Raw genomic sequence first — 17,419 nt, forward strand, 5'->3', positions numbered from 1 at the left:
TTTGTCGCGGAGAATGCCCAATAGAAAATAACATGAAATACCCTAAATTTCAGTAATCTGGCGTAAATTATTGTAATATATAATCCAACAATACCATTTGAGGATTAAATTATACATTTTTGTTTCATCATTTCTGGTACTTTCATCATTTAAAAGAAAAATTTTCGTTTTTTACTCGAATGTACCATACTATATTCATACATATTATTGTATCCTATCGACTTTTCAAACTCTAATCTTACATACTTTTAAATAATTTTTTTTTTATCAACAAAATAGCAATGGAAGTGCTTTTTAATTGCAAGTTCGTTAATTGGTATTCGCTTTAATAGTTTTCACACTTATACATAACAAAGATATCGTGGCGACCTCTCTGTTTAAAGTATATACATACATATAACTAACTTACGTGCTAAGTATTTATGTAAACGTTATACATACATGAATTTATGATCTCTTGAATTTATAAGAGAGTTTCGGCACGTGTTCTGAGGTTTTGGTTTTTAATTAATTATGAACAATATGAATTACAAATTTGATATATTTTAATATTGTCATATATATCTGTCTTTCCAAAATGCAAGTATCTTGTCCGAATGATGTGAAGATATATAATCTAAGCGCTGGGAAGTCTCTTCCAGAGGTAAATATTTATTTGTTATATCAAATATCGTTCTGTACATTTTAATAGTACTAATTTTTCATCATTTAATTTACGTCAGTGGTTAACGGAACGTAAAAGACGTAGCTTATTGAAGAAAAATGTTGGTAAGTGAACTTTACATAAACCTATTACCTGTTATATAGTGATATATAACTGAATATAAATATTCTATGTAAATCACAATATCATTTTGATAGATATTCGGCGTCGAATCGAACTTATACAAGATTTTGATATGCCTGGTGTTAGTACTTCAATCAAAATATCAAATGATGGACAATATATATTAGCGACAGGTATATATAAGCCACGTGTAAAATGCTTTGATGTAAAGAATCTATCTTTGAAATTTGAAAGATGTTTTGACTCTGAAGTTGCTGCTTTTGACATATTATCAGATGATTATAGCAAAGTATGTAAATGTATTTATATTATTAATGTATTATCCATGTATTAATTATCCGGTAATTGAATTTATCATTTTATTCTTTACCTTTCAGCTGGTATTTCTACGCTATGACAGAGGCATAGAGTTCCATGTTGCTTATGGAAAATATTATGTAATCAGAGTACCTCGTTTTGGAAGGGATATAAAATATCATTATCCATCTTGTGATCTTTTTGTCGTGGGAGATAGGTCTGGTGCATATTCTTCTCAACACTGTAATCTTTATTTAAGATCTTAAATAGTCAAAATTTACTTTCATTAGCTTGCATTATTTTACAGTAGCGAGATTTACAGAATAAATCTTGAAAGAGGACAATTTTTGCAGTCTTTCTTGACAGAGGCACCATCCATAAATAAATGTGAAATAAATCCTGTACATCATCTTCTTACTGTTGGAACAGAAGAGGGAAAAGTAGAAGTGTGGGACCCTCGAGTTAGAAATAAAGTTGGTAGTTTGGACTGTGCTTTACACTGTGTTGGAGAAGATAATAAGTATGATAGTATACTGTAATGCAATCTACTGGCAAAAGTTCTTGATATTTTCACTTATGGCATTTACTTTATTATTATTTAGATTAGAAAAAGTTCCTGCGGTTACTAGTTTAAGATATCAAGGAGGTTTAACACTTGGAGTAGGTACATTGACTGGGCAAATATTATTGTATGATATTCGTTCCAGTAAGCCATTTTTGGTCAAAGATCACATGTATGGGTTGCCTATTAAAAATATTGAATTCCATCAAACAATGGATATGGTTTATTCTATGGATAGTTCTATTGTGAAAATATGGGAAAAAAATAATGTGAGTAAAATTTATGATTCGGTGGATGAGAAAGATGAATAATAGTCGCAAACATCTTTGAATACTTTGAAAAAACGTTTTACAGGGTAAATTGTACACATCCATAGAAGCCCAGCACGATTTTAATGATATGTGTGTTATACCAAACACTGGAATGCTTTTAATTGCCAATGAAAATACGAAAATGCAAACGTTTTACATTCCTTCCCTTGGCCCAGCTCCCCATTGGTGTAGTTTTCTGGATAATCTGACTGAAGAACTAGAAGAATTAAATTATGATATCATTTATGATGATTATAAATTTGTAACTGAAAAAGAGTTAGAAGAATTAAGCCTTTCGCACTTGAAAGGCACTAATCTTCTTAGAGCTTATATGCATGGCTACTTTATGGATATTCGATTGTATAAGAAAGCAAGAGATGTAATGAAACCATTTGAATTTGAACAATATAAGAAAAAGAAAATTCAGCAAAAAGTGGAAGAAACTCGCGGTAGTAGAGTACAGGTATTAAATATTTTATTACTCTATAACGTTATCTACGAAATATCATACATTTTTCATCTATATTTATATGTATTTGTAGATTCAAAAAATGCCGAGTGTAAATAAAGAACTTGCATTGAAGTTAATGGATGACGAAACAAATGCGAAGAAAAAGAAAAATGTTTCTTCCAATCTTCTAACAGATGAACGTTTCAAACAGCTGTTTACTAATCCAGATTTTCAAGTGGACAAAAATTCGGCAGAGTATACGTTGTTAAATCCCGTTATCTCACAACTTAGTAAGAGTAAAGCAAAGAAGTTAAAAGCCAAGGTTGAAAAAGAAATGGAAGAAGAAATGGAAATTGATCCAATGGGAGATGAACATCATGGTTGTACAAATATTTGTGTATATATATATATGTTGAATTAACTTAATAATGAGACTTATACTTTCAGCTAATAGTTCAGATGAAAGCTTTATTCATGATGATAGTAGTTCAGAAGATGAGAAACAATGGGTTAAAGAAATGAAAAATCAATACCGGTTGATAAAAAAGAACGAAAGACAAATGCAAGAGAATGATGAAAGTGTGACAGATAATAACGAACGTATTCAGAATGAACCTCAATTCTATGAAATCAAAGAGGATGTCGAGTTTAAAGATGCAAAACCGGTAGCAAAGAAACAAAGCAAGTGCGTATTGTTATATATATAGAGAGTTGAGAAATATCAACACATAAATCTACTTCTACGAATTTATTTTGGTATCTTTTTTTATTGTTACCATCATTTTGATTAATTGTTTTAGAGCTACTTTAGGAGAGAGATTGAGAAGAAATGAAAATGAGGGTCTTAAAATTTCTAGTTCACGTGGTAACAGGGAAATGACTTTCTCTATTGAGAAGGTACATATATGTTATAAACGTTATACCTAACATATACAATGTATATAACATGTATATTCTTATATCCATATATGTATATTTATTTACAGAAACAGACAAAGCGAAGAAAATTACTGGTGAAGAGACATGAAAAGGAATATAAACATCTACTAAGACCAGCAGGAAATTTATCTAAAAGAAAATATTAATATCTATCATTGTATTTAATTTGTTAAATGTTAGGTAATTCTTTTCTAGAATAAAAAATATTTTTACATAATCTATTATTTTGTTCTAAAACATATATCTTTTCGGATTCCTTTGCTCTATCAGTCCATACTAGAAGTTGTCCATACAACGAATAAAATAATTTATTTCGACGCGATGTATATATGGATATCTTGACAGAGGTGAAGTGTCATCTCAAAATAGTGATATAATAAATTTTATACGCTAGGGTGAATCACGCGGAGTATCGATACAAATGTTTTCTTTTCAAGTTCAAAAGCACTGTGCCCGTTTGTCGAGAAAAATGACATTAGTAAGTTTTACATTATATTTCCCATAATTTTTTATTTTTACTAATTATATACTATTTATTATGAAATATATTTATCATATAATATATAATATCGCGATTTTATCGTGGACTATTGCCGAATTTGAATTTTAGAAATTAACACTTAACATACTTGTTTGGATAGAAACATAAGGTAATTATTTTTTTATATAGAGCTAATTACTGTTTATTTTGATTTTGAAGATCTAGTATGTTTACATTCAAATCACTATCTATAGATCTATAATTTAATCTAGATCTATAATTTAATATTTCACATTTACTTCTTACTTTCTATTTTTGATGGATTACAAAATTTATTTTATCTATAACGTAATTATCATTAAAAAGAACAAATTACAGATTCTTTCCATCTTATATTATAGAATTAATAAGTGTAATTGTTAATAATAAATTGATAATAAAAGTGTGTGTTTTAATTACATTCTAATTATCATTGTTTATAGGTAAACTCGAATAACGAATCAAAGAATGGGAAAGATCCTCCACAGCAAAATCATGAAGGAACAATTCAGGAATGTACACCATCTGGATTGTCAAACTTGCACATGCAAAGTACAGAAGTAAGACTATTTAGCATTTTCCCTTTTAGTACATGTAAGTTATATGTTCTTTTTATTTTACGATAGATTGGTGAAATCACAGAAATGCCAGACTTTGAAATGCTGAATACATCAGCGGTACTTCATTATTGCAAACATAAAATATTAAGACCATATTTGAGATTATTAGGAGTAATGGGCTTAAAGCCAATAAGCAATGATGATTCACAACGATGCACTTGTTATTGTATTTTTGCAAATCTTCATACTTGTCAAGTTGCAATATTTATGTGCATTGGATATATACTACAATACATGGCATGTTTTAGGTAATAACATCTAATATAATACTTTTAATATAACTATTATTAAATGTAATTGGTTTTCTAGAAGAGATAGGGGTTTTTGTTATAAAACAATGCCTTTGAAATTTCAATTTGCATCCAATTTGAATAAGGAAGATTCAGAAGAAATTACTTGTTTTGGAAATGTCATATTTAGTTATCTGGTTCCCAGTATTTTACATTTAGTTGCATACATATATACAGTATATCTGTTCCGAATTAAAGAAAACGAACAGTTACAAAATTTAATGGAACGAGCATTTCTTCTATCTTCTAATTCTGTAAATCGTGGGAATCAAAGGAGACTTGTACGGATATTGTGGTTTTTCATAGCATTGAGTCTTGTATGGATAATTATGGCATTAATTACAGTAAATGTGTTAATGGCTCGAGGAAGCATTATATTTCAATGGTTAGAACACAGGTAAGTTGCCTAATGTAATATTAGTATCATTTAAATGATGATTAAAGTTATACATTTTTTCCCATTGAAGCATATTTAATTCAATATATTCTTGAATATTCTATTCATACTGTTAGCATTGTTTTATTCTGTACTTCTTCCAAGTTTATTGTTTGCACAGTCCATATCAACTAAAAATAACAATGAAAGTACTTTTAATCGTATGCACATTATGGCATGATATGGTTCAAGGAACAATTATAACCAGTTACTGCTTGCAAGGGCAACTTTTACTGGCGCATCTGTATTTTCTTCGTGGAAAACTACTTCATCATACTTTAGCTCCTATTGATTGGATGAGGGTTTGTAATTTGATTTCTATATAATTGTTTCCTTTAATTCAGATCAATTAGTAGATAAAAAATAAAAAATAACAATTAGAGAGAAAAAAGAAATAGGATGGAAAAACCAGTATTATTTTTGTTATTTCTTATATTACAGGAGATTAGCGAATTTAAAAAGTTATTGAAATATTTCAATAACGATTTAGGGCCAGCTGTATGCATTTACACAATTGTAAATTTATCATGGGCAGCCGCAGGTACAATTTGGTTACTCCGATATGATAACAGCGACATGCAAACTAATTCTGTCACGTGGATTGAAATAACAAATGTAGTTCTTTGGATTCTAATATCAATAGTCCCTTTCATCCAGGTATATTTGTTTCTATATAAGGATCACAGGCAGAAAAGATAATGAATTCCTTTTTTTGTTATTTATAGAAGAGTACTTTTAAAATTCAATACATTGTCAATCAGTTCCATATTGTTTCTTACGAAACAACATTATAAATTTGTCACTTATCTTTAAAAGACTTATTGTCATATATTATGTCTTTGAATTTGTCAGATTCTCTTTTTTTAATTATCAGATATTAATATACTTCTTCTCACCATCGAATGGCCTAAAAGTAAGAAAATTGATAAAAATTATTTTTCACATTATATTTTTCCTATGTACTCTTATGTGAAATAGAATCAGAATGAATAGTTTGACATTTGATAATTATGCATTTCAAATATTTTAAAGTTCAAAGTATAGAAAAAAAAGTTTTAACTGATACTCTATTATTTTTCACAGGCAGCACGCTTAACAACTGCTTGTTCTATGATTCAAAGCATCGGACACGAAGTGCGCATTCGACCATTTGTTTATCAAAGTACACCTGGTGAAGATCTTGATACTATACTTTTATACACGTCATCCTTGGAAATGTATGCACGACTCTTTAGGGTACCAATTACGGGTAGATACCTTTGTTTATTTCTTACCATAGGGAGTATCTTGATCCTTACACTAGGACAATGTCAGTTCTTCTAATCATTTCCTACACTTTGATAAATAGATTACAGATATTTATGTAAATTCATATTTTTATAAATATGAATTAAAAAAAGGGTCATAGGTAGATAATAATAGTTTAATTTACTAAATATTATAACAAGTACTTTATTTTGGGTATTCCATATATTTTTACATATCATGCACATTCTGTAAAGTGATATGCTTTCAAATTCCCTATAAATGTATAAAAATCAGTGGTCTACTGATAAATTCAATCATACAAAATATCCTTTTTGTATATTTTTCATTCTATACTTATAATTAATACTAACAGCTCTTAATTCAAAGTAATGTTTACATGTTTTGCAAAACAAGATTGTTTTATTCAATTCAATTTGCAAATTTACAATAATTGTATAATTTTACAATGAGTTTATGATTTTCTATGTAATAATTTGTGTAGATGTGTAATTTTACAATAATTTGATTTGTAATAATATCCTATAGAGATGATTTCGGAGAGTTAAAACTTTAGTTTAATTCCTGAATAATTGAAGAATTCGCCTTATAGATCAAGAAATTTCTTTATTGGCCATCAATTGGACGACTTTAAATTTGCTTATAGCTTAAAAACCAGGAAAAGTATTTAGGTAAAACTAATCTTAATTAATTCCTTACGTTCCAAACTTTCATTCGAGCCCTTAAAAGTTAAAAAATTTTACGTAGTAGTCGAAAAATTTGGATTTTTCATTCACCTGTCGTTTGAGTATATAATTAAATATTATATATATATATCGTTCTTTTCTACTTCACGCTTTTACGTTCTACAAGGATATCGAAAAATAAATACATGTATAATTCTATTTAAAAAAAATGGCGATGATCTTGAAATTTCGTAAAAAAAAAAAAAATGGCTATGAAGAAGAACTATTTTTACCGTTGCATGTGGCCTTTGAAATAATGTAACTTTGTTCTGAGAAGTCTTTTTATACAATATCACTATACTATAAAAAAATTAATACTAATAAAAACAAACACATAACTTCTTTATCCTACATTTTCCTAACTAGTTTAGTTGTGAATTATAAAATTATAAATAGTCATTCGAAGGAATTTTACTTTTTCATCATAGAAAACCGCTATTAATAATAAAAAATTAGAGTAAAAAAGAGACGTTCATATTTAATTATCCTTCCTTCAACACTCGTATGATTTACGTATAAGAGTAAGGTACGCATACATATGTATGTATGAAAGAGAATGCAAGTTATATGATGCATGTTGTATATGTATATGCTATGTTTTTATGTATTTAAGCATTTATAGAATACTTTCGATGAATTAGAAGTGAATTTTACTATTGGAAAAGTAAATATTTTTGAACATGGCAAACTTACTATGGTGGTTATATGGGATGAATAAGTGGAATTAAAAGTAATAAAATTATATTTAATATCTGGCTTATTCAGAAATTAAGAATTTGAATAGCAAAACATACACATAACCTATTATAGCGTAAAGTGATACGAAAGTTATAATAATGCCGGTTTTTCAAGAATCGTGTGCAGAGGTAATTTGCAATGTGTTTACAGCATAGTAGTATAAATATTTCAAATATAAAACTTTTTGTACAATTATCTTAAATGTGTTTCAGCAAATTCAAGCCCAAACGATCATTATAATTCATCCTGGATCCATGTATCTTAGGATGGGACGAGCATCTGACTTAAATCCTTGTACAATGCTAAATGCTGTTGCCAGAAAACGTTTAGCTGGAGGGTTAGAATATAAAGACAGTTTACTACCACCAGCTGTACCACGAGTAAGTTCTTTTTACAAATAACACTTTTATAAAGATGTTTCATTTTTTATTGTTTTTAGTAGACAAAAGAGCTGACACAAGCAATGGAGGAATCTCGTCTACAAGTATCTCATACATTACAATCTTGTCTGCAATCCGATGGAAGAAGAAGATATGCTACGCCACCCCAACAAATAGCTGCTTTTAATCGCAGATCCAATCCAGAAATATCATCTCCATGTAGTGTCGAATGGATAAAAACAGATAAAGACATTGTAGTTGGAGATGATGTATTATCGTTGAATCCAGATGATAATTTCAATATTCACTTTCCATATAGGAGAGGTGAACTTAACATTCATTCTGGTCCTGGTGGTAGCTTGAGATCTGTTATGGCTGATTTAAAAACGATTTGGGAATATGTTCTCACAGAAAAAATGGACATTCCTTTAAGAGATTTGAAACATTATCGTGCTGTTCTTATAATTCCAGATATTTATAACAGGCAATATTTAAAAGAATTAACAACGCTGATGCTCTGTGATATTGGATTTGGAGCATGTTTTTTATTACAAGTTGGTACTAATATATTTTTTTTATTCTTAGAGTATTCTATTGCTGGTGAATTAATATTTCACTACGTTTCAAAGGATCACGTGGCAGCTACATTTGGTGCAGGACTGGGATATGCATGTGTAGTTGATGTTGGAGATCAAAAAACATCAGTTTCTTGCGTAGAAGATGGAATCTCTCATAGAAATACTAGAGTACGAATGGATTATGGCGGAGGAGATATCACTCAGACATTCTTCTGGCTACTTCAGAAATGCGCTTTCCCTTACAAAACATGCGATCCATCTAATAAGCTAGACGCGTTACTCTTGAGTCAGTTAAAGAAAGATTTCTGTCACGTTGATTTGAATGTATGCGGATCTCAGGAAAAGACGTTTGTAGTTCGAAAACCGAAGCAACAAACCGAGAAATACACTCTACAAGTAGGCGATGAGTGTTTAGTCGCACCTTTAAGTTTATTTCAACCTGAATTATTTAAAGTTACTGGAACACATAGTGTACATATACAAAAGAGGTCAATGGGAGATCCGGAAGACCCGCACGACGAAAATTACCTGCGAGAAACGAGTGTATGTAGATTTACATAGAGAGGTGAGTATGCTTATTTTTCTAGTATGAACATTAGTTTCGTTACTAACTGTTTAGAGAAGAGGTATGAAAGAAAATCTTGAGCAAACATCTGAAATGCAAGAAGAAGCAACTGCACCAACTGTAGCAGGGGAAGAAGAAGTGGTCGTAGATGCTGTAGATTCAGCACCGACCTTATCGAATCGCGATCTGGATGCTCCACGTGACTTTGTAGTAGGTCCCCAACAACTATTAGGATTAGATCATGCTGTACTTCAAAGTATCGATCGCTGTCGTATGTATATTCAGTTGACTCATCAAATGTGAAATATATATAATATATATAATATATATAACAAACTTTAATTACTGTTGGATTTTTGATAGCTACGGAAGATCTGAAAAGAAAAATGTACAGTTGTGTACTTGTTGTTGGTTCTGGTATGAAATTTCAAGGTATAGGTATGTGGCTACACAATCGGATTTCTCTTCAAATTCCCTACATGTATAGGGCAGGTATGTATATATATATATATATATATATATCTATGCCGTTTTGTCCTTAAATAAAAAAGATACTATATATTCTATTTTGCATATAATGCAAAGAACAATTGGATATCATAACACAACCAAAGGAAATGGATCCTGGTATGACAGCATGGAAAGGAGCAGCAATTCTAAGTTGTTTAGAATCTGCTCAAGAATTATGGATTGGTCGACAAGAATGGGAACGAACAGGTGTCAGAGTATTGAGAGAAAGAGCACCATTTATGTGGTAAAAATGCTTGAATAAAACATTTTTCTAAAATTAAAAAATTTTAATGTAAAATATTAAACTTAAATTTTGATTTGGCCACTTTTCAATTATGTATTACATATATCATTATCTACCATATAATATTATCACCTCCCTATCTTTAAGCACTTAAATTTAAGTAATTAAAAATAAAACCTTATTTTAAAAATATAGAATTTATAGTACATATTATATACCTATAACATATCCATTAATCTAACTTTAGTTTTATCATTTCTATGATACATAATAATGTCAGCTTCGAGCAGGAAGTTTACAAAATCCAGAGTTTCCGGTGTAACATCTACATACAGATCATTACCACCTCTTGTGTACGACGTTGTCAACTCCTGAAAATTTATATCCATTTGTTCTACCTTTTGAATAATAAAAATTTTTGTATGACTTTAAATATTCTGTACTTACCCCTAAGAACTCTTTGAAATTCTGATTTTCTGGGAACAACTTTTCTACTACTGCATGCTAAGCATTTACACATATGTAATTATAATAGATTCATTATAGATGAAACGTTAAATATTAAATTTATATATTTATATTTTTTTGTCATACCAAATCTCTTTTTACAGTTCGAAACATACGTTTCGCTATAACATGTTCTGTATTATAGGTTGTATTGGCCGTCAGTTCGTTTGCACCTAAGTAGGCTTCTTTCATCTTCTCCAAACCCATTCTTTTGTTTTGCAAGCTGAAACAAATATATATGATTTTATAGAATGTCAAACCAAAATAATTACAAAGTGATACTCTATTATTTTACGAACTAAGATATATCGTTTTTAATATCCGAAAGTTGCGTCTTCATTTTTTCAAAAAGTTGGTGAGCATTTTGAACTTCCTTTTCGAGTTCTGTTAAGACCTCAACGTGCAAATCAGACGTTTTAGGAATGGGATAATCTTTTGGTTCTTCTAAAATAATTTTACTAAATAAACCGTTACACAATTTGTGTTGCTTCTTTCTTACATCTTCTGGATTGCAAGTTTTATTCAAAGCGACTTGTTCGTAATTGTTCGAAATTACATTCATCGTGTCTTCTATTTCTTTTTGTCGCTCCACCTGAGTTTCTTTTAGAGCTTCGAAAGCATCTTGCAACGTATATTCCATTTTTTTCTCTTCTCTTTTAGACTTTATCGTGGAAACAAGACATTTAAAGTATCACGAAACTCTTCTGTGAAATGGCGGGAAACCAAATATGTATATACAACCGTTTTTCATTGAACGTTACATTGCTCTTAAGTCTTAAGTCTGATGGAGACTAAATTGTGATTGGTATATTTTGAAACCATTCCTGTACGTACTTGATACGTAAATATGTCTGACAACTCTGTTGTCTGCTAGGATTGAGGTTAAGTCGGTTATTTGGTCAAAATGATGTGTAGCCGAATAAACTTCGTTTTGAAACATTTTTACAAACGACCAACTTGGAACTGTCGTTTGTGCTCAACAATTCCACAAACAAGTAAGTACAAACACGGAATTTTTATTCATTTTCTCGTTGTATCAGAATCTTTAGTCGAATAGAGGTTATATTGATTATAATGTATAGTTGAATAAATTTCACTGTAAGAAATTCTTGCAAACAATCGATCTAAAATTGTCGTTTACGCTTGACAATTATATAAGTAAGTAGATAAATCGAAATTTTCATTTATCTTCTTGTCAAGTCAAGTACAAGTTATATTTTTAGCTTTATTGCTTTATCTCTATAGCTATCGACTGAAATTATTAATATATAATTTACAGCAGATGAAAGGGATCCTGCTCCGTTTTTCTTCGATAGACATGTACAGGAATTATTGACGACCTTGACTCGTATCAATTATGAAAAGGTTTTTGCAACACGCAGAGATGGAACGCCGTTGGAGGTTCCACAGTATAGTTTTATGACGGATGAAGAGTTACAAGAGGCACGAGCTCAAATAGGAGAAAAAGCAAAAAGACGCATTCAGATGCCACCTGTTGTGAAAATCAGATCAGACGAGGTTGAAGTACTGGTCAAAGAGCCTGAATTACAGGGTTACGAGCAACATAATCTCGTGTTTACAGATATATCTTTTGGAAAAAACAATAGAGGCAGATTAATTGTGATACGAGAGCCGAACGGTACATTGAGACAAGCAACTTGCAACGAGAGGCACAGAATGAATCAAATATACTTTCCTATAAATGGTAGAGAGTTACACACTCCACAAATGTTCTTCCATCCATACTTGAGTGTAAGAAACGTTTTAATATTCCATTCTCTTATAAAAAAAAATACTTTTCAACAATCTCTTTTATCAGAGACTTAAATATTTATTAAATCATATATAATCGTTGCTTGAGATCTGGTTCTGCCGCCGTCTCACTGTTATTATTTATAATTTACTTTGTATCTCATGTACATATATATATGTTTTCATTTAATGCGTAATATATTTGTAGGATCTATTGGACCGAGGAGAATTCGAATTCATCCTAGATAGAGCGTGTGTGCAGTTTGAACCTGATGATCCAGAATACCACAGAATTACGAAAGAAGTGTATTCCTATGTGTATAAATTAAATAAACTCGATGCTCTGCGATCTACGAGACATTTTGGTCCGTTGGTGTTTCAACTTGCCTGGGAGAATAATATCGATAAGTTGTTGTTGGAACTGATCGACACTGAAAACATAGAAGAGGCAGGCGCGCTGGTACGGTTGTATCACGCGCTTCACCCTGATGTTAAGTCGGCTCAGGAAACGATACACGAGGACATAGAATTAATCAAAGTTTACGCCGAATTGGATTCTTCAGAGCGATACGCGATATCAAACGCTATACAGAGGTACAATAAAATGCAAAAGGAGAAAGAGAAGATGGAGAAGGGTATAATGAAAGCACACGGGCTGATCGACAATGAGGACGTGTAACCGAGAACGTGAGCGATCGTTGGAGTTCGCCGCTAGGTCAGCAAACCGCTTTGTTGCTTTTTATTTTATATACAAATACTTTGCATTTGTGACTGAATAAAACCGGTATACAATCAGAATAACAGAATTTCGATGATTATTAATCGATTATTTTATTACGTGATAGTTACTTACAAACATTTACAAATGTAACAAGTCAATTCGATTTGGCGTACAGGATCGTCGGAAAACATTACATATCGATTATTGGCTAACATTCTGGAAATAACTGAATCGATTTCGGGTCCCGCTTTTGCGTCTCGCGGTCGAAAGGTGTGGCACCGATATTTCACACCTCTCGAGGGAGAAATTATTGCCTGGGGATGGGTTGGGCCATGGAAATAGACCATGAGCCATGGGGTGGTTCTGGAGGATGAGACGTGACTCGGTTACGTAAAATAGGAAACGCATACTTTCGTGAGTAGATAAACGGAGGAACGAAGGAAGGATGGTAGGACAGGGAAGGGATCGAATCGGCAGAAAACGAAGAAGTGCGCGTTGAGAGAAAGCAGCTTTGTACAAATGCAAATTATGCGACTGGAGGCTGCTGCATGTAAGTACCTACTTGTCGTGAATGGAACAATATACAAGTCCGACTATGAAGATCGAACGAGAAGTGCTTGTTCGTTGGGATCGTGTACCGTCTTGATCGTTTAATGATTTGATAAACACTCGCAACTGAATACTGTGATCGATCGTTATTATCCATATTCTTATTCATATTACTTCTTATCGTTATATGTATATTAATTATTACTTCCATATAGATGCGTTTCATGGTGTACGTAGAAAATAAATAATAGCCACGATTACGATCGGCGTAGTAGACGAAATCTTTACTAATCGACTATCGAAGAATGACGACGCGACGAAAAAAAGGGAAAACCGCGGCAAGCAATAATTCCAGTTGAATAGGAAAACGAACGGAAAGGAAGAAGCACGGAATCAAACCTATCGGCTATTAGGCCTCTCGAAGCAAAGTATGCGCATATCGATTATATAAATGTGTATCTCTGATTTCTGTCGAGCACTGGGAAGCACGGTTACCTTATTCCGTTTAGCTCATCGCTAGTCCGACATCTCTCTACGACCTCGATAACAAAAGCAGCGGGTATTCTTCTTCGCTGTCAACGTTACTACCGAATCTTACATCATATCATCGTTCTCTACTCTCATTCTTCTTTCTCTCGCGCTTCCTGCGTTCTTTTTAATAGAGATACCGCGAATTTCACTAACAGATCACGCGGCCTCTTAAAGGCTGACAGAAATTTGGGATTGGCGCGTGACAACTGCGATATGCTCTATCAACGAACTCTGACGCGATTTAAGCGAATCAATTTAATCAGCTAATCGAATTAGGAATGAACGTTTGGCGTGGAATAGCGCGGCGAATCGTTCCAAGAACGCGCTAATTAGATGTAGGTTTGGGGTTAGGTTCGATCGGTCGAAGATACGGCAAATTCGTGAAGCCAGCAAACGATCGAACGAGTCGGTCATCACATGATACATCGAATGATAATTTACATGCCGATCTCACGAGATTTCGCAGAAATTTTTCACGAAACGAACCATGCTTTGGAACGAATCGACAAGCAGTTTGACAACGCCGTGTAAACACTCGCTGCATTTTTCGATCGGTAAATATTGAGCAATGTTCCTTTCGATCTTGCCATTGTCCGTCGAAAAATCGATCTTCTTCGGAATTTCCATTATTGGAGAATCGATTCCAATATATTGGAATTATTATGCCAATATAATGGAAATAAAGCATTAACCGAAACGCGTTTACCGCGACACGAGATAAGGTCGCACTCTACCCTCGCGTTTTCCATCGAGGTTACATCTTTTTTTCTTTTTCCGATCAAAACTACTTAGAAACATACGAAGAATCTTTCACACACCGTGACTTACAAGTAAATATAAGGAGAGATATAGCTTCGTTCAGCGCGGTCGTTAGCACTTTGTGCGAGTTCGTACATAGCCGGTTCTTAGACAGGAATAAACGTTCCCATTAAACGTTCTCTGCCAAGGATATCTCACGTGACACGACAGTGTATTACGACGCTGTTCTGCTGCTTCTCTATCAATCTAACTCTATTCGCTTAAATATTCGTTTATATAGAAATTCTCATCTTACTCCTGTGCTTTGTGTATATAAATTTATCGTTTCTCTTTCGTAGATATAGTTAGATATACTCATAGGTATGCACGATAGACCACGATCATAGCGACAGTCGGTTTTATTCGCTCGAAGTTAGCAGAGCTTGGCTCGAGGAGAAAACGCGAGTAAAGGGGCGTGTTGTTTTATCGGTTGTTTATCGGCTTTCGCTCTCCATTTTGGCACAATCGTCGCTACAGCTTGACGTATGCTCGACGATACAATCATTGTATCCTGCCTAAACCAGGAACTGGATCTTCCAATCGCCTAACTTTTTTTTATTCCTAAACGATCGTGAGGGGATCACTCCCAGCCTCTTTCGCCTCCCTATTATTATGCGTCCGGATTATGCGTTCCGAAAGACAGAGATTGCGCTTTTCGTTTACGATTAGTAATACTATATATCGTTATTAATTATGATAATCGATATTATAAATTACGCGTGACTCGCTAAGTTCTCTACGCTTTTTTCTCTACTTTCCAGCCGGCGAGGTCGCCTCGTCGCGATCTAATCTTCCCACAAAAATCGCCCTTTCGTTCCCTAGTTTTTATCCTTCGCTTGCTTAAAACGCGGTTAACTCGCGAGCACGACTTCGGCGGCAGCCACGTTTACGCTCGCCTCGAGCAACGAACGGCTTCTCGGTCACAGAATATCCGTTTCGTAGATCTTGCTAGTAGTAGTGGTAGCCGTCGTACTCGCGGTGCTACACGTCGTTGACGCTACGGCGGAAATGCTCGCTACCGACGTGTTACAAGCAACGATCGCTGTCTGACTGCTGTTGGATTCGCTGGAGTTGGTCGTTGCGATTACGTTGGACGCGACGTTGCAGTTGGCCATCCTCTGCTGCTCGTTCGACTCTTCTTGTCGCGCATGAACGCCATCCACAGAGACTACCTCCTGAGTAACAGAGGGCTGCTTAGCAGCAGTTAGACTAGTTAAGGATCCAGAGCTGGCAGTGCTCAGTCCCAAGCCCATCTTAGCCAACAAATTACTCTCGGATCCTGTCTTCTTCAAAAGATCTGGTGGCGCAGGCGGAATTGTAGTCAGACCCGCCGTGTTCCTCTGTAACTGTTGCAGTCTTGCGTATTGCTCCTGCAGAGCCTTCTGTTTACGCAACAGCTCCTGATGCCGTTGCTCCAAGTGCTCATGTTTACCCTTCTTGCTTTGCAGACCTTCCTGCGAGTTGACGCTCTCGCAGGAACTGGAATTGCTGGTGGATAGCACGGCTGACGACTGAGAGCTCGTTGAGTTGTTATGAAGCACTGGACTGGGTGCTGTGCTCTCGAGCGTAACCATAGGCTGTTCCGTTGGTAGAGCCATGGGAGGCTTGCCCTCTTTAACAGGAAGGGTACCGCGTGCCGGTGGCCTTCGGAGCGTGGCGTTGGCGCTCTGTAAATTATAAGAATGGTTTCTAGGTGGTAGCTGAGGGCTAGTGGGACTAGCCAAGGGAGACCTGGAGCTGGTGCGCGGCGGTGGAGGCGGTGGCACCCTTCTGGCGCTGGCCAGCTGAAGTAGCTCCGCGTTTCTCTCAGGCACCGGTGGCTTTTGTCCGGGAACGAATCCTTGCGGCAGCGTGGGCAGACTCGGCTGCTCCTGCAGGGACACCTGAAGTCTCGCTATGGGGGGCGACGTGTCTGTGTCCGAACTAGACGGATAAGAGTGCAATCTGCGAAGCGTTCCTCCGGCGTTTGGTGGCCCTGCCGTTGGCGCCAGTGTTCCGCCGCTTGGTAACAACGTTCCACTGGAAGAATCTACGCTCCCCTTCCGTCCTATGTCCGAGATGCACGGCGGCCGACCTGTTGTTGCCACCGTGGATGCACCGACTGCCTCTCCTCTGCTTCCTGACCTGCCCAGCTCGGAAAGCATCGTCGAGGAGCCTTGCGCGTGACCTAGCTGCGAGCTTGGCCTCGAGAACGTCTGCAGTTCGTCTAGCAGAGCGTCGAGTGCGTTCTCCGGACGCTGCTGATGGGTGGCGGGTGGCTCGTGAGGGTGGGGCCCTCCCCCGATGACGCTCGCTGACCCCACGACAGTGCGTTCCGCTGGCACAGGGGCAGCTGCCTGCGT

At 34.7% G+C, this 17,419-nt stretch overlaps 6 protein-coding genes across 12 annotated transcripts in view; 4 read left to right on the forward strand and 2 right to left on the reverse strand.

The window, feature by feature from the left end:
* The first annotated feature begins 359 nt into the window (after window positions 1-359).
* On the forward strand, window positions 360-4,632 carry l(2)34Fd (nucleolar protein 10 lethal (2) 34Fd). Of its 3 annotated transcripts, none has more exons than XM_069129518.1 (14): window positions 360-643; window positions 723-768; window positions 862-1,076; window positions 1,165-1,301; window positions 1,392-1,604; window positions 1,687-1,915; window positions 2,001-2,420; window positions 2,500-2,788; window positions 2,856-3,093; window positions 3,209-3,305; window positions 3,395-3,527; window positions 3,618-3,825; window positions 4,311-4,419; window positions 4,494-4,632. In XM_069129518.1, the coding sequence occupies exons 1-11, from the start codon at window positions 578-580 to the stop codon at window positions 3,491-3,493; spliced, it is 2,049 nt and encodes a 682-aa protein (XP_068985619.1). In that variant the 5' UTR covers window positions 360-577; the 3' UTR covers window positions 3,494-3,527; window positions 3,618-3,825; window positions 4,311-4,419; window positions 4,494-4,632. The 3 variants fall into 3 exon arrangements, with proteins under 3 accessions (XP_068985619.1, XP_068985618.1, XP_068985620.1); XM_069129517.1 differs by having other exon boundaries at window positions 4,311-4,427; window positions 4,494-4,517; XM_069129519.1 differs by having other exon boundaries at window positions 3,742-3,825; window positions 4,311-4,427; window positions 4,494-4,517.
* LOC138188380 (uncharacterized) lies at window positions 3,817-6,536 on the forward strand. The gene is made up of 7 exons (XM_069130101.1): window positions 3,817-3,825; window positions 4,311-4,427; window positions 4,494-4,735; window positions 4,797-5,174; window positions 5,335-5,515; window positions 5,655-5,870; window positions 6,297-6,536. The coding sequence occupies exons 1-7, from the start codon at window positions 3,817-3,819 to the stop codon at window positions 6,534-6,536; spliced, it is 1,383 nt and encodes a 460-aa protein (XP_068986202.1).
* Window positions 6,537-7,498: 962 nt separating this feature from the next.
* Window positions 7,499-10,364, forward strand: Arp8 (Actin-related protein 8). Of its 2 annotated transcripts, XM_069129527.1 has the most exons (7): window positions 7,499-8,070; window positions 8,155-8,322; window positions 8,385-8,876; window positions 8,952-9,443; window positions 9,520-9,736; window positions 9,829-9,957; window positions 10,051-10,364. In XM_069129527.1, exons 1-7 carry the CDS (start codon window positions 8,041-8,043, stop codon window positions 10,221-10,223), a joined length of 1,701 nt encoding a protein of 566 aa, XP_068985628.1. In that variant the 5' UTR covers window positions 7,499-8,040; the 3' UTR covers window positions 10,224-10,364. The 2 variants fall into 2 exon arrangements, with proteins under 2 accessions (XP_068985628.1, XP_068985629.1); XM_069129528.1 differs by lacking the exon at window positions 7,499-8,070 and having other exon boundaries at window positions 8,186-8,322; window positions 8,382-8,876.
* LOC138188099 (uncharacterized) lies at window positions 9,693-11,366 on the reverse strand. Of its 2 annotated transcripts, XM_069129580.1 has the most exons (5): window positions 11,026-11,366; window positions 10,814-10,949; window positions 10,667-10,723; window positions 10,438-10,590; window positions 9,693-9,839 (listed from the first exon to the last, which is right to left on the reverse strand). In XM_069129580.1, the coding sequence occupies exons 1-4, from the start codon at window positions 11,364-11,366 to the stop codon at window positions 10,438-10,440; spliced, it is 687 nt and encodes a 228-aa protein (XP_068985681.1). In that variant the 3' UTR covers window positions 9,693-9,839. The 2 variants fall into 2 exon arrangements, with proteins under 2 accessions (XP_068985681.1, XP_068985680.1); XM_069129579.1 differs by lacking the exon at window positions 9,693-9,839 and having other exon boundaries at window positions 10,398-10,590.
* Window positions 11,367-11,579: 213 nt separating this feature from the next.
* On the forward strand, window positions 11,580-13,284 carry mRpS22 (mitochondrial ribosomal protein S22). The gene is made up of 3 exons (XM_069129574.1): window positions 11,580-11,721; window positions 12,006-12,478; window positions 12,687-13,284. The coding sequence occupies exons 1-3, from the start codon at window positions 11,631-11,633 to the stop codon at window positions 13,155-13,157; spliced, it is 1,035 nt and encodes a 344-aa protein (XP_068985675.1). The 5' UTR covers window positions 11,580-11,630; the 3' UTR covers window positions 13,158-13,284.
* Window positions 13,285-17,419, reverse strand: part of LOC138188072 (uncharacterized) — a 167,777-nt gene continuing 163,642 nt past the window's right edge. For all 3 annotated transcript variants that reach the window (XM_069129500.1, XM_069129501.1, XM_069129502.1), the window contains one exon: window positions 13,285-17,413. In XM_069129500.1, coding sequence (XP_068985601.1) covers window positions 15,998-17,413 — 1,416 coding nt within the window. In that variant the 3' untranslated portion in view covers window positions 13,285-15,997. The remainder of the gene's footprint in view (window positions 17,414-17,419) is intronic.

The sequence above is a fragment of the Bombus flavifrons genome, chromosome 16 (assembly GCF_040668555.2).
Source record: "Bombus flavifrons isolate JBK064 chromosome 16, iyBomFlav1_principal, whole genome shotgun sequence".
Lineage (NCBI taxonomy): Eukaryota > Metazoa > Arthropoda > Insecta > Hymenoptera > Apidae > Bombus > Bombus flavifrons.

Coding starts and splice junctions, on each gene's coding strand:
- mRpS22 (XM_069129574.1), top strand. CDS start 11,631: ATGATGTGTAGCCGAATAAACTTCGTTTTGAAACATTTTTACAAACGA. Junction 11,722..12,005: donor CTCAACAATTCCACAAACAA/GTAAGTACAAAC, acceptor TATAATTTACAG/CAGATGAAAGGGATCCTGCT. Junction 12,479..12,686: donor TCTTCCATCCATACTTGAGT/GTAAGAAACGTT, acceptor ATATATTTGTAG/GATCTATTGGACCGAGGAGA.
- Arp8 (XM_069129527.1), top strand. CDS start 8,041: ATGCCGGTTTTTCAAGAATCGTGTGCAGAG. Junction 8,877..8,951: donor GAGCATGTTTTTTATTACAA/GTTGGTACTAAT, acceptor TACGTTTCAAAG/GATCACGTGGCAGCTACATT. Junction 9,737..9,828: donor TCAAAGTATCGATCGCTGTC/GTATGTATATTC, acceptor GATTTTTGATAG/CTACGGAAGATCTGAAAAGA.
- LOC138188099 (XM_069129580.1), bottom strand. CDS start 11,366: ATGGAATATACGTTGCAAGATGCTTTCGAAGCTCTAAAAGAAACTCAG. Junction 10,950..11,025: donor ATTAAAAACGATATATCTTA/GTTCGTAAAATA, acceptor TATTTGTTTCAG/CTTGCAAAACAAAAGAATGG. Junction 10,591..10,666: donor ATTTCAAAGAGTTCTTAGGG/GTAAGTACAGAA, acceptor ATAAATTTTCAG/GAGTTGACAACGTCGTACAC.
- LOC138188380 (XM_069130101.1), top strand. Junction 4,428..4,493: donor TGCACATGCAAAGTACAGAA/GTAAGACTATTT, acceptor ATTTTACGATAG/ATTGGTGAAATCACAGAAAT. Junction 5,516..5,654: donor CTCCTATTGATTGGATGAGG/GTTTGTAATTTG, acceptor CTTATATTACAG/GAGATTAGCGAATTTAAAAA.